The sequence below is a fragment of the Cetorhinus maximus genome, chromosome 14, assembly GCF_964194155.1.
Source record: "Cetorhinus maximus chromosome 14, sCetMax3.hap1.1, whole genome shotgun sequence".
NCBI lineage: Eukaryota > Metazoa > Chordata > Chondrichthyes > Lamniformes > Cetorhinidae > Cetorhinus > Cetorhinus maximus.
Genome location: NC_135892.1, coordinates 50,818,181 through 50,842,249, shown reverse-complemented (window position 1 = coordinate 50,842,249; position 24,069 = coordinate 50,818,181). Strand labels below are relative to the sequence as shown.

General features: G+C 40.1%; 1 protein-coding gene and 1 long non-coding RNA gene across 6 annotated transcripts in view; one reads left to right on the top strand and one right to left on the bottom strand.

Moving 5' to 3' along the window:
* Window positions 1-16,511, bottom strand: part of bcl11aa (BCL11 transcription factor A a) — a 213,038-nt gene extending 196,527 nt beyond the window's left edge. For all 5 annotated transcript variants that reach the window (XR_013578681.1, XR_013578680.1, XM_078556907.1 and 2 more), the window contains exons 1-2: window positions 16,348-16,511; window positions 10,996-11,328 (exon numbers count right to left, since the gene is read on the bottom strand). Coding sequence is in view for 3 of the 5 variants with exons in the window: in XM_078556907.1 (XP_078413033.1) it covers window positions 10,996-11,328; window positions 16,348-16,402 (388 nt within the window). In the remaining 2 variants the exon portion in view is untranslated. The remainder of the gene's footprint in view (window positions 1-10,995; window positions 11,329-16,347) is intronic.
* A 2,016-nt stretch (window positions 16,512-18,527) lies between these two features.
* On the top strand, window positions 18,528-23,203 carry LOC144690130 (uncharacterized). Its single transcript, XR_013578759.1, has 3 exons — window positions 18,528-18,645; window positions 19,367-19,566; window positions 20,262-23,203. It is a non-coding gene; the product is annotated as an uncharacterized LOC144690130 (long non-coding RNA).
* Window positions 23,204-24,069: the final 866 nt, after the last annotated feature.

Below are 24,069 nucleotides of genomic sequence, written 5' to 3'. Positions count from 1 at the left end.
AGAACAGGTACATCCTCAATCAGGCCTCAGGCCACAGGCCACGTTACACAAACTGCGCCAGACTGACATAAATTGTAGTATGCATGCATTCATACTGCCTAGTTGAAGATAAAAAAAACTGACACCTTCTGTGTTCTGGAAATAGAGCACAAAATGACAAGTGGTAGGCTGGTAATACAGCAGCCCTTTAAATAGTAGTGAGACAGTCTGTTTGGAGTTTGAGAACAGTGAGATATCAAATTAGATTGCCTTTTTTTCTTCCCGTTGAAAGGGTGGAAGAAAAGTCACTTCAATACTTTGAGATTTTATAATGTTTTGTAAAGTTTTTCCTTAAATTCACCATTTGGTAGTTCTCCACCGACCACACCCTCCCACACCCCACCCCCCCCCCCTCCAGAAACATCATATTTCATTTTAGTAGGAAGGTTTCATTCAACATGACACCAAAAATCCATCTTTACTTAAAAACCCCAAGGGTCAAACATGAGCAGATGCTCACAATTCAGAATCTGAATGCCACATGTGGTCATTTGAGATAATACAAGTTTGAATTTTGTCACTATTTTTTTTTGGTTTTAGTTTTGTGTCATCACTCAATGTAGTAGCCCTTCTTGTTTCATTGTAGTTGCATCTCAGCTGCAAAAAACTAAAGATATGTCTACAAACTTTTCCTGCTGGTTACTTCCTTCCATTGGCAGTGGTGGAGAGAGAAGCTCCCTGAATTCTATATCCATCTCGACATGCTCCTGAGGTGACATCCAAGTCCCACTCAAAAGTTGAGATGTGGCTATATTTATAGTTTCACGCATGAGGTTCCATTCCAGAATAAACTCGGCCTTACTATAAACAATATCTAACTTATTCCATTCATTTCACTAGGTAAGCTGACGTTTCTTTAATAAAGGCACAATGAACCAGATCTTTGTCATGCATTATTAAAAATTATCTTGTTCTAATTACTTTTAAAAATAATGATTTTAATTTAAAAAGCTAATAAAACAGCACAAACCAGTTCCCACCTCCCTCCTTGTCTCCATGTGACAGCAGGCCTGTTACACCAATCTCAAACAACAACCTAACTAGTAAACAGTGTCCGAGTTCAGGTGGACACATGCAGCCAAGATTTCCCCCAATCACGCATGCCGAAAATAGCCGGCTCCCTTGATAGATTGCCAAAAGCACAGTCCTAGTTTTCAATATTTTAAATATACACTGTGGATATTTTTCTTTCCAAATCAATTTACAATTATTTAATTCCAGCAATTCCCCACCACAAAAAACCCCATTGCAGCCACACTACTCCTCGCACAAATTTCTCACGTTATTTCGGCACCCGTATCTGTACCAGCAATGGAAAATGCCTGGAACTGCTCACTTATATGAATAAAAGCATCTAAATGTGTTACTTTGCCATCTAACTAAGCTTTCTCTTGAGATGCAAGCCAATGCAGCAAAATAATAATTAAAAGTATACCAATGACGTAAGTAGTCAATCTGTAGCAACTAATTCAGGATGGAATTTGCTGATCTTTATAGACAAGTGGTCTACAAATGTTGGTGCAAGTAAAAATCAATCTGTTAATATTTGGGAGGATCAATGTAAATAGTTAAAATTGGTCATCAGGGCTATAATTGCAGTATGTGAACAAATACTGTACATGTGGAGCATTGTGTACACCCTGCACAGTCAAACTCTCTGCTGTACCACAGTATAGAGAGTATAGTTCATAAAGGAGCCCAATACTAATCCAATGCCTTATTTTAAAGAAAGTAACAAATGAGTGATAGGCAAAAATAAAACCCAAGTTCAAATCAGAACTGCAGAATTATCCACCTCCAAAGGCTGTGGTACAATAAATGATGATATCTATTGTACTGAATACTGAATCATGAATTTTGGGGCAAAAGAAAAAAGCTGCTTTCTCAAGAAGTCTTTAGTATAAATATTTTAGAGCCACAGCTTCAGAAGAACTGTCAGTTCCATGTTGGAGTATTGATTAGATTTTTGGTTGTGAACCTGAGGCATTTCCTTCCATTCTTAGCAGCACGTTAAGCTGATCAGAGAACTAAAAAATATAAAACAAAAAAAGGTTTTCCACAAAACAAGGATTGATATCATTGTTGTGTGTCTCCCACCTACACACCAAAAGTAAACTGCAATAAAAATCCTCAGCGTGTGAAGATACTCATAAATTATACAAGAACAGCGTTAAGATTTTGTGAGGCTTTTTTTAAAAAAAAGGATGACCTACAGCAGGCATGATGCATAGTGACAGAAATAAAATGCTGGAGAGCTGCTCTTTGTGCTGGGAGCTCATCATCGAGCACCAGAGTAGTTAGCACTCAGAGTACTGTAAATTATCACTAGTCATGGCCATTGATTTTCTGTGTATTATTTCTTTGGAATTAGAGGAACAATGCGGCCCTGCTAACACTTCACTAGCAGCTCCACACCCTGTTCATGAAACTGTGTTCCAAAAGTCAGTGCCACCTCCTTTAAATTATTTTTTCACCCCTTTTCCCTCAGTCTTGTGTCCATCATTTACAAAGCATCCTTTTGTCCTAGTATTCCCCCTCCCTTTGCTGTCACATCACGTTTCTAGACACCACGTGTGGATTAGTTTGCGGATGATTTCTACAGGGCAAGTTCAACCTCTCCCATTTGCTAAAGACTCTCAATTTAATTTGCTTCTACAAACACCAAACCCTCCCTCCTTCTCTTCTCCCCCCACCCCCCACCACCCAGAGCCCTCAGGTTACTGGCATTATCACAAGTCTTTACAACGTAAGCCAGGAAAGACGATAAGAGCCCGCCCGCAAGGCCAGGCAGACCAGTCTCAACTGGTTCTATGATAAAAATTGAGCCGTGTCGTTTTTTTCCCCCTCAGCCAAAAGACCCAGGAGCATTCATGTACTGTCAGCAGGTAAAGAAAAAAAAACTGCTCACTGACTATGACACTTTCATCAAAAGTCTGGATCTAAGCCAAGTTCATCTGTTAATGGACAGCCATCATCAGGCCCCCCCCATTCCTCTCCACTCCCACCAACCGCCACCCTCCCCACCCCCCGCCACAACCCAAGCCCTCATCAACCCTGCCAGTCTACTGTGCTCTTCTACCTCGCAGCTCCTAAAAGCTAGACATAGATTATGTCTGCCTTTCCCTTTCTATTCGGGATAAACAAAGTGCTTCAAGTTCAGGGCACACCCTGGGACCTATGACAAAGCAATCTATCATTCTGTCTGCTAAACCAGTCTGGCTGCACCAAGGCTAAAGAGACTAATGGTTCAAATGTACAATTTCCCTTTGTGCTGCTGCCCCTGTGCTGCTAACCCCTTTTCTTTACTGTCTTCAGACAAGCAGATGTGCTTGACCGCTCTGCATAAGCCCCTCCCGGCCAAGTTAGGTTTAATAAAAAGCTGAAGGAGAGAGGAAAAACATAAAGATATATTAAATGAAAAGAAAGTGAACAGTTCCTCTTCTCTGCTTTGAAATGTAAAATAAAAGCTCATCTCTAATGAAAAAAGGTAAATTGTAAATAATAGATTTTGAAAGCTGCTACTAATGACCCAGAGAAAAACATGGTGGAGGGAAAGCAAATTAATTATTTTAGGATATCCTTACTCACTCCAAGCGATTTATTTATGAAAAATAAAATAAGTTTGGAAGGCATCTCATCTGCTGAAACTCACCTTGCTAGAAAAAGCTTCTGACACACTATTCATCCTGTGCCCTTACACGCACGCCCTTCCCTCCCTTGCTAGCTTCACACGTCCCCAATTCTGCTTGCCTCTGTGTACATTAGAGACTTTAAAGTACTTCATTTTGCTCTTGATCACTTGTATCTATGCACGTTTAGGGCAGCATCAGGTTCAGATTGATCTTTAATAAATCTACTCTGGGGGTGGTTTATTTTAGATAAACCATTTTCTGTGCTAGTGTGCACAGATTGGTTCATTAACAGCTCATGCAGTGAGCTGAATCCATTCACGTCTGCACAGGGAAACCAATTCAGATTGATCTGAACTAGGGAAATTACCATAGGGAGCATACAGCCGAACAGGTCGGACTCAAGCTGTCAATAAGCTGATTTATCAAAGACCGATTCAAACCGATGTTGCTATTCACGCAGTCTTTGAGCAGTGACACCCATCGACTCTCCCAGCCTCACACTGTCGGTACTACCACATCTGAAGTGGACTCATCAAGACTAATAATTAACCAACAGATATCAAATTCAAACCTTAAGGAATGTCCACAGCTATTAGACTGCTTATGATTACTCGTGTTTATTTGCTGGGCTTTATTCAGTTTGGATTTCTTGTGGGGAAAGTCACAATATAGCCATACACAAGATGGAACAACTCTTATGTTTGCTCAACCCAAGCTAGTTTCCCTTAGTGTGAGAATGACAAACCACAACAATAAGAGATTAAAGCAATTGAAAATAGTTCAATATCAACCAGAACAGAGTGTTTTAACTTCAAAAAAGGCAGTTAACCATCCCCGAGAACGGGCAGTATTCCCAAATTAATGCAATATACTGTATGGGAAGCTGTTCGGGAGGAGTTATATTCAATGTTTGCACCTTGAACAATTACTGTTCAATCCAGACAGGAGCCAGATATGTTCAACCCCCATGTTAATTTGAATAGAATTTCCACTGTTTGTGATCAAGCCTCCTTACATCAGAAATCCTTGGTGCAGAACTATATTATCAAACACAGAACCTACAGTCACTTAACTATGGTTCCTTCAATGCAAAGCTTATTTATAAACACAGCATTTTTAAAATCTCAAATTGTAGTTATAGAACTACCACAAAGATTTTTTTAAACTACAAATCTTACAACTTTTCGAAGCTGGATTGTCTTCATGAAACACAGGGAATAATGTACATTTAGCTCTTTTTCTGTTGTGTGGTGTGGCAGTATTCATGGCTTTAAACAATTAGTTACAAATCTCCAATTCATTAAAGTATTGCTGCATTATCAGTGATCACTAAAGGGAGGGGGAGCTTGTTAATTTCCTTCCCCCAAATTGTATAACATCCACTTTTATTAAATTATAAAAATGACAAGATTTAATTTAGTGCATTTTAACTATTTTGTTGCAAAAAAGAGGGCACAATGTCAAAGTCAAGCCATTCTATTTGCTTTTAAGACACACAACAGTGGAACAAATAATGTGGTATGGGGCACCTTGCTCATATTTTATCACTGGACCTTTCACCTGGTCCCCCATCCCCTCCAGTTTTCATTTTCTTTTTTGTTAAAAAAGGGGAAAAATGTAAATCATCTATTAGATTTCATCATATCTTACCAAAGCAATTACATCAAGAAAATGATAGCGCGTGTGGAATCAATTATGCATGCACTTGGATTGGGACCAAAGGCTACGAAGTCAGATAGGGCTGCACACACGGAAAAAAAAACCTGGAACTCACAGATGGACCCCATCAGTTCATCTTACTGTCTAAAAAGTTCATGCACTTAATAATTTATTTGTGTTCTGGATACTGTTTCTCCACTGAATATTAACAACTTTGAAGCGTGCTCTCAGCATAGCAGAACTGGAAGGAAGCGGGCGGCTTGCAGCTTTTGACTACAGCATCTTTGGGAAAAGAGCCACAGAGGCAGCTTCTGTGCTAATGCAGAAAACATGATCAAAAGTGATTAACAACAGCTTCATATGCAAATTACATTAATAAAGGAGTGCAAAGTCATCATGTAAATTAAATATGTCGAATCTCTTGGTGAACTTTCAATCTTGAGGAAAGAGGAAAAAAATAGCACTGCTTTAATTTACATCATCAATTTTCCAAAATACTCAAATCTTGGCGATACAAACAATTTTCACCTTTTCTTCTGCAGCATCCTGACAAGCTAGCCTGATGCGTGCCGAATGCACATGTTAATAGGCCAATCAAAAATGCAAAACAATTGGCAATTACAGCGAGGACCTAATGGTCATTAGAATTTACAACTAGGTAATGAACTAAAGTCTGCCCACACCATGCATATTCATAAAGCAATTTAGCCTTTGAAGATTAAAGAAGTGCTTAAAATTCAAATGAGCTTTGGTAAATTATCAGCAAGATTCATCCAGGAAGCACAGGTTATTCTAAGCCTTTTTTTTTAAAAGTTTTTTTAATGCAAAAATATTAGGTCTGTTAATCTAAGCTTTCTACAAGCAAGGATCATCAAGCCAAACCACAGGAACAATAAAAACACTAGGACAATTACATCGGCTTCCATGGATCCCAACTTTCGTTCAGAATCCTGACAACAATGTCTCTCTCACACACACACATACATTTATATATATAAGGCAATTAGCTTACTGGAAAACTGCTGCAACAGTCGTGATAAGACCACAGCATAGATTGTTGCACTATCAGTTTCCAACCACTAGGCATTAGATAGGGGTATCTCCACAACAACATGAACCAAGGGCAAATATATTATTTCAAATTTTTGGTTTACGTCAGGTGTGCTAACACACACATGTCCATCCCACACCTCTCAATACATGTCTTGTAATTTTCTAAGAATATTGAGCAAGATCAATGCTGGGAGGCAGGCAATAAAGTGAACAGATACTATAATGGTTTAGAGGAATTAAAACAGTACAAAATTTTCATAATTCTTTGACAGTTAATTTGTGAACACACAAATATTTACACCCCATGATACTGTGCCCCACTAGTGTTACTTTTTCCATTAGGGTCCATCATGGAACTCCACAAATCACCACACCCGTAAACATGGCTGTGGAAATGAGAAGGAAATGACAAGCAACTGCGCCAACAAAATAGCAACAATCATTTCAGCATTTCAAAAGAAAATCCACGAGTTATGAGACTTGTATGCAAGCATTCTTCCTAACTGTCTGCCACTCTTGTACATTAACGACATTGCAGAAATAAGGCCGCTTCCTAAGGACAGGAACTCACCATGGAATAACCCTTCATTGTCTAAATACCCTGAAGAGAGTTGATTTCGGTCTCTCCATCTTTCCCACTGCCAATTCTGGCCCACTGATTTCTCAGCTTAAACAATAATTATGGCTTTCCATGCTGGACCATGCCATAATCAAATATACACAAAACAAGCAACAAATCTGTTATTAAAATTAGCATTTAGCATCAATAGTTAACTGATATCGAGAGCTGATTCAACAAACTATTTGTCTTAAAAATGCACAATGAGAAAATCTGCTTCTCCTGGTTTCTCTCCCCTCCCCCACATACATATTAAGACTGCAGTCGCTGTTTATTTGGATGATCAAATAATATTCTCCTCATTATTGAAACGATTCATCGACTTATTTGGATACTACATTAAACTGTCATAAAAAATGGCACAACTTCTCAGTTAAATGTGCATTGAGAGTCTTACAGAATGTGTTAACGTCACGCTGAATGAGCCCCATCTAATTGGCAACATGTTTTTCAGCCAATACAGACGACAGTTGCTTAGTTTAAGAAAATATATATGCAAAATATTTAAAGTAACGATCAGAATGATTATTTTCAAATGTGGTTTGAATTCGGGTGCCTTCCATAGTAAAGGATCTTACTGCTCAGATACACAAGTAGACACAGCACTATAACAAACACTGCTGACAACTTAAGAGTTTAGTAAAAAAATATTGGCAATGTGCTGCATTTATTGTTAGTCAACATTCATCATGAGACTGTGAAACATTTCATAAGAATTCTTATTTCTTTCTATTAAAAAAAGGGCTGTGCCCATTTCCCAAAAGGTGCCATACCCAGAGCTGCCACTTCCAGTGCAGAACAATATTACAGTGCACTCATGAATAACATTAATATTACAGCATCACATCTCACAGGACATTTACATGATCCCATCTGAGCTCACACCTGAGGGCCACACTCAGGCTTGATAATTGAGCTCTGATTGTAAAGGCAAATGAAGAACACTAAAACCCTGCTGGGATCTGGGTTGACCTCATCCACCCTGCACCTTGCTCTTTCCAGTGCCAAGGTGTCTCTCAGACACTGAATAAGGAACATGTCAAGGCACTGGTGCCAAATCAATAAGAGAGAAAAAAAAAACGTAAAATGAGAGGAAGCCAGCGGCTCCGGTCAGCACTGCTGAATCAGTGTTCAATATGAAACCAGTACAGAGCACGATGCTGAATGCTTAAGATGCCCAGTGCTTTGAGCTTTAGGGAAAGAGATGGCGTGGTGCCAGGAAATGGCCGACTAGGCACTAAATGCCTTTATTTCACAAAACCTAGCCAGTATGAATGTATAAATTCACATGGTAAATCATTCTCTGCTACATAATCCAATGCTTCTGACAACTTTTTAAAACTGAATAATATATAAAATAAACTCATCATTTCCTTTCATATTTGTCAATTAGCTAATTACAACAAAAGGAACGGAGTGCAGACGCCTCTGGCTAGGATGGTATCCTAAGACAGTGGCTGATTACCCTGGCTAACAAACGATGTACCACATTAGGCAACCAGCCTCGCTTCTAATTTTTACAAAGCTGAATATACAATAAAACTTGCATCTAACCTGATTTATCAAAGTAAACCACAATCCATTGTCAAGTAGGTTCAAGTAACAAAAGGACAATGTTTATTTCCTATGTTGTTGAAGAATAAACATGCTGTGTACACCACAAAGCTCAACACCATCAAAGTGGGCAATAAATAAAATGTTTAATGGTCAATCTGTTTAATGTAATGGAGAAACTCATGGTTGTACTGCAATATAATCCTCCTTTACAATATTCCACAACTGGGCAATGATGAACTTGAACCTGAAACCTTGACCAGAATGCTAACAATTTCTCAGGGATCTTTTTCTATTTCTTGTAAAATGAAACCACATTATCAATACAGACAGAGAAAACAACTTTGTGAATGTGGGCTGTGAAATTACAACAAATTCATCAAGAGAAACAATTCAAAGTTTTCTATCACTGCAAGTGAGGAAGTGCCAGGGCAGGGAGCTCTAGCATATGTGTAGCACATTGTTATGGTGTAAGATTATAGCTTATTAAAAGGCACATTATAAAATTTTGTTGCAGAATTTTCAATTCATTACAACTTTGAATATTAAACAGTTGATACCAGTTGAACAAAACATCTTCCACCATTTAACTCCTGAAAATGCCCATCTCAGGGCAACATTTTTTTGTCTTCCGTTTCTCATGCAGATGAAACATCTTATATTTGTACCATTACACCCCATTTGTGAGTGTGACCGCCTGTTGTACTAGTGCATATCTATGTGCCTGTTCAATACATGTAAATCTACTATGCATTCTCTAGACTTTCAGGGTCCATTCTAAGCAATCTAGATCACATTTGTTTGACGGTGGCTGTGTGGTATGTCTTTTGAGCTGCTCTCCTCGATATGTAAATAGGAGGTTGCATCACTCAAGCAATACTCCATATTTGGCGATTTAGCATGGCTTTTTCAGTCTCTAAAGGCTAGAAGCCCCTTCCGCCAGGCTCCTGGTTCATTAATCATGCCCTGTATTTGTATTCATTTTCCTTCATATCTCAGACAACACATATAAATGGTTGCTGCATTATTTGTCCCCTCAAAGAATCTCTAACCCGCTTCTCACTGCAATACAGAAGCTTCACATTTATTGGAATGATAATGCAACCCACTAAACCTTCAGAGAAAAGGTAGAAACATAATTTATCTAAACAGCGAAAGAAAGAAGTCAATTGAAGGAGGTGAAAATCTGAATACATTTTCAATCTAAATAAAGCATTTTTCTCCTTTAAGAATGTTCTGGATATCTTCCTCTATAATTAGATATCATTAAGTAAATATCTGAAATACACTTTTATCTTTAAGCTTTTTTTGTGTCTTTGCATCTTTGATGAGGCAGCTATATAAACTACGAGCTATTATAATAAAATTGGATTTGATACAGCTTTTGTGGTTAAGGAACTAATGTGCAGACAGGCTTAATTTTTGTTTTAAAAAGAAAAATAAGAAGTCTTCCAACCAGGAGTCTCAGTCACAAGGAATCATGACACACATTTAGTATAAACTGTCTAATTTTTTTCCCAAATAAATACATTTTCATTAAAAGGGAATAATTCATTCAATTTTTATTTTCAAATTTCCCATCACAAAGCACTGGCAAAGAGGATTTATGGAAATTTGATTATTTCAAATGAGAGTTAAGAGAACTGAGCATTATAACAGGATACAGTGGTAATTTACACTCAGTATAAACTTAAAGAATAAGGTTTTAACTTTTCACATTGGTATTTTTGAATGATTAACCACAAAAAGTGCTAAACAAAATTAAAGAAAAACAAAAATTAACCACAACAAAAACTGTCGAATTTCTGAAATAACTCTTAAGTAAATAAAACGAGGTGAATTTTGATTTGAAATCAGGAGAATGCGAGAGGAAGATGGAAAGAGGGACACACAGTATTATAGAGGCAAACAAAAAGAAAAGAAAGAGATAGAGTGACACTCATGCAGTGACAAAGAGACAGAGAAAAAGCACAAGAGGGTGAAATGTAGCAGGGGAAACTATAGCAGAAAGAAAAATCAAGATACATCTGTCAGAACCACATCACAAAACAGAGAGAATATGAGAGGCATTTATCATTCCACTGAGGAGACTTGGTGCATCGAGTGGCCTTTCCTGTCAAGCCAACCTTTGAAATTTCCAACATGCCCTTAAACTTTCGAATAAGCATGTCTGTGCGCTTCAGCAACTGCCCTCTTAACTCTGGCCTGGCGAGTATAAATGGCATCTTAAAGTCAAGGTCACCCATGTCATTTTGCCATGGGGCTGTGTTTAATTACAGTGCAAACGCTGACAGCTGATAGAGACTCAGGACTAGCAGCAGCACTCTGATAAAGCAAAAACAGGGAAAAAGGATACAACAAGGTTTGTGTTTTTCTCTGCTTATTTCTGTTTGTGTAGGGGTGTATGTTTGGTTTGATATTTTGTTTGGTATTTTTTACCTGCTGCTGTGCTTTCCTGCTTGGGGCAAACTCCCTTGGATGATGTAGACAGGCAATCATCATCATCTGGTGTGACCTGTATGCCAACCTCAACAGGTGTGGATGCCTTTTTCAGCTCACTGGGAGACGGTGACGGTGGCTTATCCACAGCTTTGTCCAAGCAAAGGCCACCATTGCATTGCTTCCTTTTGTGCTCAATAAAGATCAGAATGTCACCCAGTGGGAAATTCATCTGACACTGGCCGCAGGTAAGGAGGTCGTGGTCACCCTCAGGAGCTCCCAAGGTGCCATGCTCCTCTTCTTCATCTGTGAGAATGGCTTCCAGGGAATCAGCTACAGCACAGAAACATAAAAAAGAGAGCAAAAAATAACGTAAATCAGGCGATTCTTCTCAGCAAACAATTTTAACTTCAATCTTTCTTTTCCCAACTTTCCCCACAGAGCTATATCAATAACAGAATAGGTTATATGAGAGGCTGTATTTGGAGAGAAGGGCCTCTGTTATCCCTTTGAACTGTACGGTTCCTCAAAGAAACTTATCATAGCACGGCAATCAATATACAAAAGCACAGAAGTTTTCAGAATAGCATTATTTGATTTAGAATGCATCTTCTTCACTCACAAAGAGAAAAACAGTAATTTTTTTTTTTACATCTGCTGTTACATCACATTCCCTTATCAATGGCCTGATTGCTTTGGGAAAGGCTGTGTATTTAGAGTGCAGTGGAATTACAGCAAGAGGAAACTTTTCAGCTGCTTTTCTCCCCCTCAAAATTACTTTTTGATTTTTTTAAATGTTGTAGAAATAAAGGGGTTTGTTTGGCACCGAGAAACTGGCTTGGTTATTTGAGCTTTAGTACTCGTTCCAAACAGCTGGTGGCTTTACATTACACAGCTTTACATGCCAAGGATGGGCTTTGTGATAGAAGCTATTGCCTCTCTTCCTGCTTTTGTTAAAGGCTCTTGGTGGGAACCCAAATACCTATTTTGTCTGCACTTAGCTGCTCTGAACACAAAAGCATTAATTTATTAATATTTTACCATAAATGTTAATAGCATTGGAAAAGCTGCCCTCCCTTTACAACATATTGCAACCCTTTTCCACAGAAAGCTAACAAATTGATTTTAATTACCTGAAATCACAGAGAATCACACACAGATTTTAATTCCGCTATAACGGACTATTGAAGTTGACTAAACATTTCGATAACTAAAGGATTTTGATCAGTTCCAGTTAAATTTGTTCCCTGGCATTGAGAGCGCCAACCACCTTACGATATCCCTTTCATGACTCCTAATTAGACCAAATGTGAATATACTTCCCCTATCCTCACACACCTGGCAACCAATTTTGACACAGCCATTGACTATTAAAAACGAATGCTTATTTATCATTAAAAAAAATTACAAATTACTCAGGACACAAAATTTACAATTCAAGACATTATAATATTTTATATTAACGTGTATTTAGCGTAAAATGTGCAAATTCATGTCTCCTTGTAATTGGATATATAGATGAATCAAGACAATTGAATGGAATTTCACTGGCACTTTGAGAGAAATACATAGTTATAGAAGAACGATCTTGCAAACTTTATTTTTAAGCTTATTGAATAGAGACTTGTGAGGAAGGGGGAGGGAGAAGGTACACCTTTATTTCAGTTATCCTGTGATTTTTTTTGAGATTCCAATACTGATTGGAAAAAATCCTTGTCCTTTATTTTGTTTTCAAATGACACATGGAATAGAATTCATATTAACAGATGGTATGTCCACCCCAAGAAAGCACACACATAACAAGGCTCAAATACAGTAAATCAAATGTTTTTGATTTTAAATCACAAAATCAGTAAGCAAGCCATGCACTTTAATCCAAGTGATTAGTCCTACATATTTTGCAATGGATTTGAAATAGTGAAGCATGTCATCATAAATATGCAGAAGAATATGTGTATGCATATACATACACTGAATTACAAAATCTTTGGGCTATCCTTTCACCAAGTTAACAGCTTTATTGCCACAAGGTATTAGAATTCCACATTTCAACACTCAAGAATCCTGCTTTATGCATTTGAAGATGTAATTTTATTGCTACTTGTACTGGGTTGATATTGTACCACTCCTAGAGGGGTGATCTTGGGTTTTAATGTAGGTTTCAGAAACAGAAATGATATGATGTTCTGGACAATATAAAAGTGGAAACTATCCGTTCCAAATCATACGAATAAATATATTATTTACGATACCAGAGAGTTTGGAACCCGTTTTCGGTTATTTGAAATGGTTATAATGAAAGAGGATAAGGAAGAAATTCACAGGATGTAATTCAGACACATTTATACAGTCGAGTCAAGCGGCTTCAACACTATTACGTTCAGCTCTCAATAAATCCGCGAAAAAAGTACTTGCACACTAATATCTTCCCAATAAAGTCCCGAGTTTCAGCTGTCCAAATCTATCCAAACAATATCACGATGTATTTTCCTATTTGAATAGTAGTGCCCGCAACTACCTATGGACGAGCTTGCAGCAAATTGTTGGAAGCCTCACTTGATTTTCATACAAATGTCACTCCGCAAAACTATAGGGGGATGTTGGTTCGAGAAGGGTTTGCAAATGGCAATAAAGTTACGAACAACATAAAGTCCGGAATGAAATCTATGCAAGTGTTGGGGAAGAGAGATCGAGAGCAGTGAGTCTTGACAAACCAACACTTACTTGGTCGCCGAAGCTCCAGTCACCCTCATTGTTTCGGGCTTGTGTTTTGTTTCAAAGTATTTCCCACAATAATAAAACGATCAGGAATCACAACACTCCACACGTGGGTCAAAGCAAAATCTCCCCATAGCAAACAACAGGCTGCTATTACAGAATAAACTTCGTTTTTGTATTAGTAACTCTATTAAGAAAAAATTTATTCCCTTTTACTCCACGTTTCTTGTCGGGGGAGGGGGGCGTGGGTGACATTGCAATGGAAAAGCTGTATCATTATTTGTAAAAACTGATGGTTTTTATTCAGTGATTGATGCCTCTTAACTCAACGCTGTGAACTTCGGGCCAGTGCATCTCGATGCGCCGAGCCCTCTTGCAGGTAAAATTTAGCATCAAAAAGAGTCTTTCACCTGGATCGTCGGGTGGAAAACGGGCCATTGAAGCAGAGAATATTTTGGGGGGTTTTCGTTTTAGTTGAGGTTTTTTTTGGGGGGGGGGGGGGGGGTGGGGGGCGGGGGGAGGAAGAAATGAGAGCAGTCGGTAGGAAATGCTGAAGTTTGTGCAGGTTGCAGCCTGGATTTGTTCCTGATGTTACTCTGCCTCCTAGCGACATAAGCCAGCAGCATCGATTCACCGCCCCCCCCCCCCCCCCCCCACCGGCCTTCCTCATAACCATTAAACAACTTGACACATCTCCCTACAATAACCGAGCCAATACTCTACATTTACACAATTCAACGTGGACTTTCTAAAACAGAAATAATTAGAAAGCCAAAAGTCTTTGATCTTTATTGACAAGTGGAATCGCATTTTTACCCCCTTCATTTTACATCCGCTGTCTCGCTTACTTTTCTGCAACCATTGAATGAAGAAAATGTTTTTTTTTAAAAACGCGAAGGAAATTCCCACTTTTTAACTGAGTACATTTTATCCGTCAGGTTTTTTTTTCTGTCTGGCCCGTTTCCCTTCCCTGGAATATTTCAATGTGAAACCCCAGGAACTGGACCATCGCAATCTCAGAGGTGACGGCAACACTTGAGAATCTGACAAGAAACCTGCGGGTTTCCCCCAGCATGAACAAAGTCTAATTTTCGCGCACACACAGGAAAAGACACAAAACTCCCCGGCCCCGAGCAATGTGGTAACGAACTTCCTTGTCAGCCCTGCCCCGATCACCGGCTCCGGAGCCGCGACCTGCTCCCCGGGACTCGGGCTCTGGTTGCCCGGGCGGACCTGGCTCTGCCTCCCCGGGATTCGGGCTCTGGTTGCCCGGGCGGACCTGGCTCTGCCTCCCCGGGACCCGGGCTCTGGTTGCCCGGGCGGACCTGGCTCTGTCTCCCCGGGACTCGGGCTCTGGTTGCCCGGGCGGACCAGGCGCTACTCCCCGGGACTCGGGCTCTGGTTGCCCGGGCGGACCAGGCGCTACTCCCCGGGACTCGGGCTCTGGTTGCCCGGGCGGACCAGGCGCTACTCCCCGGGACTCGGGCTCTGGTTCCCCGGGCGGACCTGGCTCTGCCTCCCCGGGACCCGGGTTCTGGGTGCCCGGGCGGACCTGTCTCTCCCGCCCTCCCTCCCCCCCCCCGGGCTGTCGGTGCCCGGGACTCGGGCTGTGGGTGCCCCGGGTTCTCGCCCCTCTCTCCCCGGGCTCTGGGACGCTGTATCTGGGCTGCTCGATTGCACGTGTCCCGGAGAATGAGAAGCAGCTCCAGCCCCCGAGAGCCCGTGTCTGACCGAGGGCTCTGTGAACAGCAAGGGTTAAACGGGAGTTTATTCTTTTTATTAATATTTTCTGGGTGAAAGATTAGCAATGATGTAAAATGTGAGAGCGGCGGCGGCGGCGGCTTTTCCATGAGGTTTCCGCACACGCGGAGCTGCAGCTTGTTGTAAACATTCAGCACGAGATTTTTCCCAATCACAATCTAGTTCCAGCTTTTTGAAAATCTTCCAAAAAATAGTAAGAGGAGGGAAGCCGAAGTTAAGCGGTAAATAAAAGTTGCGGCCGAGGGTGAAGTGCGGCGATTTCACCGGCTTGAGGGGGGGGGGGGGGGGAGAGAGAGAGAGTGTGAGGGGGGAGAGAGAGAGAGAGAGAGGGATGGTGAGAGGGAGAGATGTGGCTCGGACAGCGGACTGATGCCCTTTGGGGGCTGCGGGATCAAGGCTGCAAATGCAGCTCCTGGCAGCAAGAAACTCCCGGGGCTGATGGCAAAGTGTCCCGGGCTGGGCAGACCGGTACTTTTGGACATGGTTTCCCTCAGGCTTGAGGAGTTTGTGAGGGACGGGAAGGGGAGGGTGAGGGTGAGACCGGCGCCCGGCACTTTGGGCTCGGATCACAGCTGCTGCCCCGCTCTCTCTCCGGCCACTTGCTGTCAAAACCGTCCGGTCAACAGTGAGTGAGCGAGACCGCCCCCCCCCCCCCCCCACCTTCCCCATACAAACCTAAACCCAACCCCCCCCCACCCCCCCCCCCTCTCCTCTGCCCTCCGGCTCCTGCAGTCACCTCACACAACTACCTTCTGAGCATTTTTTCCCTTCTTCTCCCACTTTCATAAGGGCAACTACAGGCTTTTTTTTTTAAAAAAAAATTTAAAAAGAGAAAAGTGCAACAACAACCAAAAAAATTCAAAAGCTACTCACGTGAAAATTCCCGTTTACTCAAGTGCTGAGGGTTGCCTTGCTTGCGGCGAGACATGCTCGGTCACATCGGGAGCGGGAAGAAGGAGACTCCAGAGAAAATATCTTCATCAATGGCTTGACATAAAATAAATTAGAAATAATACAAAGATGGCGGATGGAGATGGATTGTGGGATAGCCGTCATGGCTTTAAAACGACCAAGTTCAAGTGCGTACGTGACGTGCCCGCGAACTTGAACGTCAGGAGGTGGCTGGGCAGGGCGAGAGGAGACAGCAAGCCAATGATACATACCCAGGGACACGGGGCTGGACAAACCCCAGTGATCAGAGAGACAGGGAGACACACACACTCACACTCACAGCTACAGCTATCCAATAGGCGCAGCTCCAGGCAGCTTTCCAATCAATCCATCATCCCCCCACCCACAGCACCACCTCCTCCTCCTCTCTCAAAACCACTCCAATACCACCGCCCCCCACCCCTCTGCCGCCAACCCCTCGCCACCACCCTCTCTCTCTCTCTCTCTCTCTCCCTCCCTGCCAGCCCAAAACTGCTTGCAACTCATGGGCACAGGGTTACTGGCCAAATTTACGCCAAGAAGCTTACATTGGTTCTTCACAAGTACAGGGCATCAGAAAGGAGAAGGCACACACGCATATTTTGTGTGCGTCCGTTATTATTTGTCAACTCCTGCAAAAGGTTGACATTATTCATGGGGCTAATTATTTGGGGAAATAGACGAGGTTTGCAAAGTATTTTGCGGTATAAATAGCAAAAATGAGTATTAGAATTACAGACTACTGAAATTTCGATGGCGTACACGTGAGCCCAGATTGTGCACTTGGATAGAGAGCAGATATTTACATTTGTATATTATTTTAAATTAAAATCATAAATCAAGTCAATGGGTTTCTTTCACTTTCTAGCATAAGAACAACTGCTCCTGGAGGTCGCTGACCCTTTCTGTGTGTATGTAGTTTTAAAATATATATATATAACATTATATCATGTTTATTTTGTAAAATGAAAGAAGTGTCCTCGACAATCTGTTTCCGTGACGTTACCTGTTCAGCACATCTCTTATTTTCGGTTACTTATCCGTGGATATTTCACAAGACTGTGGAAATGCATCAAGTAACGTGAATATATAATATAAAGTGAAAATGTTAATCCTATTATTTGTCTACCCTTTGTGTCGCTCTTTCTATACAGTATGTTAAACCGAGAACGGCTTGATAATTGATCTTCACACAGTTCATTCTCGTTTTTCAATGGATTTGCAGGTATTTTAGTTGCAGGTATTTGAGTTGAATGCAAATCATGTTTAAAATAGCAATGCTGCTTCTCATTTCAAGATACATATACGGCCTTGTTCATTTATGCGAGGTGAGAAAAAAGTGTTCGAGTAACCTTTGAAGATTTTGCACCTGCATCGACCGTTTTATTTTAAAAAGTAATAACATTTCAAAGCACATGATTTTTTAAAGGAAAAATGATTTTATGTTAATTCTGTTGCCCTTGGTGATACTTGGATGGTTTCATTAAATGCGATGGCTGGAAGTCTAGTAAATCAATACAAAATAAAACATTTTTTTCTAAATCTGCCCTTCCATGTTGATTTAAAATAAAATTTGCACAACAAACTAGAAAAAAAATCATGTGTAACATAATGCTTTGCAATTAGAGAATCGTAAATAAGGAAGAATTTATTTTCACGAGTCCAGCACTGGGGAATTCAACGAGATAACTATCGGGGCAGATAGTTTAAAGAATCTTGTTTTTAAAACTTGTACTGTACAATAAATCTGCACTAATGCAACAGGGACTGTAAAATATGGAAGATTTCAGAGTCGTTTTAAGTCATTGTTTCCATGAAGTATGAGTGTTGTGCCCCCCAGACGTAACCTTGTGTATATGATGGTGCTTTTTTATGGAGTCTAAATGCTTTTAGCTGGAGGGCCCTGAACGTGAATATGGCCAACAAAACAGTTCAGGCAGCAGAAGTGAAATTGAACTCATTTGTGATCAATGGTATGATATGTTAACAGAAACTGCGCCATTTTTTTCTTTTCACCAGCTGGAGCAAGTAGTTGAAGGGTTAACTATTTTTACTCTGACACTCAGCGATCAGATAAGATCTGCGGTTGCAGCTGTAGCGTCCCTCTTACACGAGGAAGTTAGGTTACTTAAAGTCATGGATGTAAAACAAAATGGTTTTATAACTCTTAACCCAGGGTGGATGGCACTTCTGTTAAAACGGTGAAAGTACATTTCCCATCTGTAAGGATTCCAAATGACTGTAGGTTGTTTTGTTTTTAACGTGCGGTTTTCTGCAGGAAAGGGTTCTGTAAATTTATAGGGAGCGAGGGCAAAGAGCTGCAGAACTGCCAGAGCCAAGTTCCTTCCAGCAGACCTCCCCCACTTCTAATGCAAAATGATTTCTGATCTAATCTGCATCTGGGAGCTGGCTGCTAACCTGGTCAGCTTTTATCTGCCATCTTGTCCAGTAGTTACTGAATTGAGTTAGCTGATCCATTTATTGCCGAGTCTCAGCCAAAAAATGTAGCCCCCGCTTCTTCACTCTTTCGTAATTAAAAGTATCGACGCGGGCAAATAAAAGTAACTTTTGTGTGTAATGTCCGCCCACTGAAACTCGGACCAGCACAATGATCCCCATCTACCCGATCGAATGGCTGCAAGAGTAGGGAAGGGGGGTGGGGTGGGGAGGATGGACTCATTCAGCTGCGAATCTGATGATCACTTTGTGGACAAGTCCATAATGAAGAAATTAATTCCATCTTTTGATTAGCTCACTAACAATAACTTTATGCCATGTACCCAATGACTGGAGCTGTGTATTCAAAGTCGGCTGATTTGTTTAATAAATGTTCCGAGCGCGTATCTGTGTGTGTATTTTCTCAAAGAAGAATTTGGCTACTCATTTTTAATGCATCCTAATAATTATTTTAGCATTCAGAGCAGCGTCGAAGCGTTTCACTTGTGACTCCTTTTATTCGCAGAAACCCCTATGGGTGCCTCCGAGCAAAGCAAGTCAACGATCTATCACGCAGCCGATTCAATAGCAGGCTGAGCTAACCTTGACCTTTACCTAGACCTCGCTCCATCTGGTGCCAGGGTGTTTTTCATAATGTTGATGCCTTGCAGTCAAAATTGATCAACGCGGAATCGACCGCCTGACCTCCTCAAGGGGCGTTGCGAGGTAACCTGGCTGCTTGAAAATCGAGAGAGCCATGTGCAAAACATGGGCAGGAAAATTGAGTGTCCGCTTGGTCGCATTTCAATATGTAAATGATCAGGCATTAGCAGTCGCGACCCATTCGCAAAATAAATCAAATCATTCTGCTGTTTTGTCATTTTTTTTCTCTTGATCGTTTAAGTAAATTTACTCTTTTTATTAAACCCTTGTTTTCTCACCGGGTATTGCAGAAGTCCCCCTGCCACCCCAACCGCCACACACCCCCCCGCCCCACCACCACCGCCGCCGCCAACCTTTGCTCGGTGATCAGGGCCTTGTTGCTGATTGTAATCAAATGTTTTGCATAATCTACATAGCTGCTGCGGTCAGTGGTCAACACCATGCATAATTCGAAAGTTTAATTCAATTGTCAGGAAGATAAAGGCAGCGTCTAAGTTTGCAATATAACAACTAATGCTTGAATAACTAATTGATTATTCTTAGATATTTAACTTCGAAACGCGCTTTGTTACAAAAAAGAGACCATAAATTTGGAAAACTATTGTACTTTGGGTTAGTGGACAGTTGTGATGGCATGTGACTTTCTTTGCTTTCACTACACTAAACTGAGTGCAGTATTTGATGTCTGTCCGTTGACAAGACTGATCTATTAACAATAATACAACACTTTCGTTCACATTTTTTTCTCATTACCACAGATCCGACGAGTTTTATTGCACAGGTTCGCCGCAGTACCTATTGAAGATAAAGGCGAACTTGGCGATGTTTTCTGTATTGTCTGCAGAGTCTTGAAGACGTGCCAGCGCTTGCCAGTAAAAATGAGTGTCAATTACAAGCTTCCATATTCCATCCCACATATTAGGAGGCACTTGAGCAGAAAGCGTTCAGATGACGTTTGCACTATATTCAGAAGTGCAAATCGTGTAGGCTTTGTACCAAAACTAATCGCGAACAAAAGATGTGTGTCTCGGCATACAAAATTGAGTGAGAAAGTGTAGCGTTTGAAATGCCCCTGCTGTACAATCCAAACGTAATTGGTGGCATGCATGCTGTGTGTTATGTTATACATATGGATCTGGTGCTATAATATTCATTGCCTTTGTTCAAGATGAGACAGGCAACCGAGAGGTAGTAGTACAACAAAGATTGTTTTGTCTATAGCTGGATCTATGTTGCGTCCCCCCCCCTCCCCCGCCCTGCCGTCCAGGTGTGAGAAAAAAAGAAACTCGTAAAACTGGATTTTGGCTTCCACCAAATAACATGAAAACAAGTACCTTTCATTAGCTTAGATATACAGTGAGCATTCTCATCTCTCCTCCCACCCCACCAAAGCGAGGGATTATCTATTGCAAACTATAGAAACCCCACAGAAATGGGAAACGGTTGGACCATGCTGAATTTATTTTCCAATTTATTTTCTTTTCCTTAACTTTTTAAAGCTGTACAACCAAATGCCGAAGCTGCCCTACATGTGTCACTGAAATATTTTCTCGCGGCTATTTTTTTGTTTTGTAGGATATACAGACTTCTGCATATCCTCTTTATGCTGCTCATCAACTGGGCTTTGTACAATTTATAGCACAATATTGTCTTTACAGGATCCTAATGTCTTTATATTTTATGGGACCTTCTTACGTTTATGCATATACTTTCCTACCAGGAGTCATTGATTATATTTTGCCTCAACATAAAGTTGTGTAACTTTATTCACTTTTTGAAAAAGTCAAATCTAACAATGACCTTTTAAATCAATTTCATTTGGTTGGTAATTCGAAAATAAGTTTATTTGGCATTTTATAATTAATAGCATTTCATTTGCTATCTCCTCCGTGTCAATGCATTTTACAGGTGTTTTGCTGCTCCTCGCATTCTCTAGGTGTGCTGTAATGTTGATTTCTTTATTTAAGAAGACAATATTAACTATTTACTTCTAATATCCTGGAATCCCCATACATCACGAGAGACGCCATTCTCGGGCATCATTTTAAGTTTCTTTTAATCCGGTCACTACTATGGTAAACACTTGAACATTTAGTTAGTCTTAATACAGACCATTTCACCTTTTTGCGGCCAGACATAAGCATACAAGGACCTATTGAATCTGTCTGGACTCAAGTGCAGACAGATGGACGGCGCATAGAGCCAAGAGGTTACGTTTGCCAAGCCCTGCATCGACCCTTTCAGGGGCACTCCACTCAGCCAGTCTGTTGTTAGAGTTGAATTATAGTCATGCACCGGCACACAAAACATTCTTAATAACACTACTGCACATTATTAAACGGTCAGCTACCACTTTACATAGGAGGTTCACTTCGATATGCATTACTTCTTTGGAAACATATTTCAACTATTTAGAATGCTGGGCCAAAATGTGCGTCAAAGTGTTTCTAGACTTTTATGAATTTGAGCAGCAAAAAAAACATAGACCTTGCCATTGTAAAACAAAAACTTGACATTTGCGAGAGCTTCTTTATATTGTTATATCAAGTTGTAATGCGAGAAACACTGAGACTAGCACACAAGGTAATTATATTTTGGGGGCTGGGATGGGTGGAGTAAGAATTCATTTATAAATAAGGTGATGATCAGAATCTAAATTGATTGTATACATCCCGCCAACCGCTACAGGACGCATTGAAATCGTTCCAAATAACCAAAGCTCCCGAAGTCCTTTTCAAAAAAAAACACCTGAACTCTTCAGTAAAGTGTTATATGTAGTCCACCTGTGCACACCTCGTAGTCAATAATATTTCGTAAGCTGCATCGTGTTGTCTTTCTAATGTATATATATAAGTAGATCATTAGTGGCACCCACATAAAGCTAGAACTATAAAACAATTGCATAAAAGATATTGACTGCGTTATTTAACATTTTAGATATTCAATGGTTTAAAATCAAAGAAATACTAACTTAAAATCCCATCTACGGCATGATATGTCTTTTAAAGACAATCGTCAGATCTGGCAATTCGGTCATCAGAACAGGTTTAAATCGGTGGCTGGCAATGAATATTAATGTGAAGATTTCGCACTGGGCATTATCATACTGTGTAACGGGTGGGTGTATGATCCGGGTTTTGGCAAGCATTAGCAGTAATCAAAACGGATTACTTGACCAGAAAAGGTATTTGAATAAATTTGATATATTTTGGCCATTTCCTTTAATTCGTTTTTAAAGTGTTTGTTGACAGGATTTGTTAGTAAGACATTGGAATACCTCACATGGACTGTCCCATCCTCCCTAACGATAAATTATATTACATTTTAAACATTTTAAGTGAATATTGTTCTGTAATTAAAAAAAATAAAGTTGAGATATTTCTTGATACACCATTGATATATTTCACATTTCAGTAGATTATTAATATGTAGAATGTAATAATTTATTTTAAAAATAACTACCTAAATATGAATTCAGGTATGTAAGTTTTGTATGGCTACACAAGTCAGTCTTGTGCTGTGCAAAATGCGGGAACCAATAGTTACCCAGGTTTAAAAAAATTAAGATGATCAAATTAAATATATTTAGAAATACACACTGAGACATGTTATTTTGTGCGCATACATTTACACGACTTGTATTCATCTGTCAAATCAGAACCCGAGCATGTGAAAAGTCAATTAAACTCGGTATATTTTTTACTTTTGTCTTTTTTTAAATCGTTTGTTTCGCAACATACTTGGCTGATCATTGCTGCCCACTGTCCATCAATCTATCGTAATGCATGATCTTGTTTATAACTGGTGTAGTTAAGTTGTTGTTAATTTTACACTAAACGGTTGTTATGATGACAAATGAGGAGGCTGTGATCACACACATGGGACCACAAATTTATCTCACGCGTGAAAAGCGGGATTTTGGTTCGTAAGGTTGGCGTTTCTTCAGCATTTCTCGGGTGGGAAGTGGCTGAAGATCCCGCAACTTAACCAAAACTCCTCACCTTTGGAATCTAGGGAAACGGACAAATAAAAGTCAGTCAAATCAACTTAGCAAAAAGGGAATTTATTTTAAACATGGCTGTGCAGTGCTGAGGTACAAATGGAAATATGTAAGTTGATATATTGCACCGGCTATATTGTAGTTTAAATTAACATCCCATGATTTACAGTATTATACATATTAGCAGAGATGCCATGATAAAATTTCTATCACAAATCTAAGATTTATATACACAATTACGTGGGCGTGTGTTCAGTGCATAAGATTTATACTTAGTTCTTTTCCCCAATAGTATCTGAACATATTTATCCTGAACCATGGTTTAAAACAAAAGTTTGCTGATTATTGAAATAGTTTGTTTTTCTTTGCAACTACCTGTTCTTAAGAAGCGTTCTACCCTACATATGATTCGTTTTGAAAGGGTGCCGTGCTCAATTGCTAATCAGGAGTATTGCAGATCAAAGAGAGAAAGACACAGTGAACGATAAAGATCAATTTCAATTTTGTGCAGATAGATTGAATAAGTTATGCTTTAGATCAGCTCAGATAAGGCGTGAGCACACTTT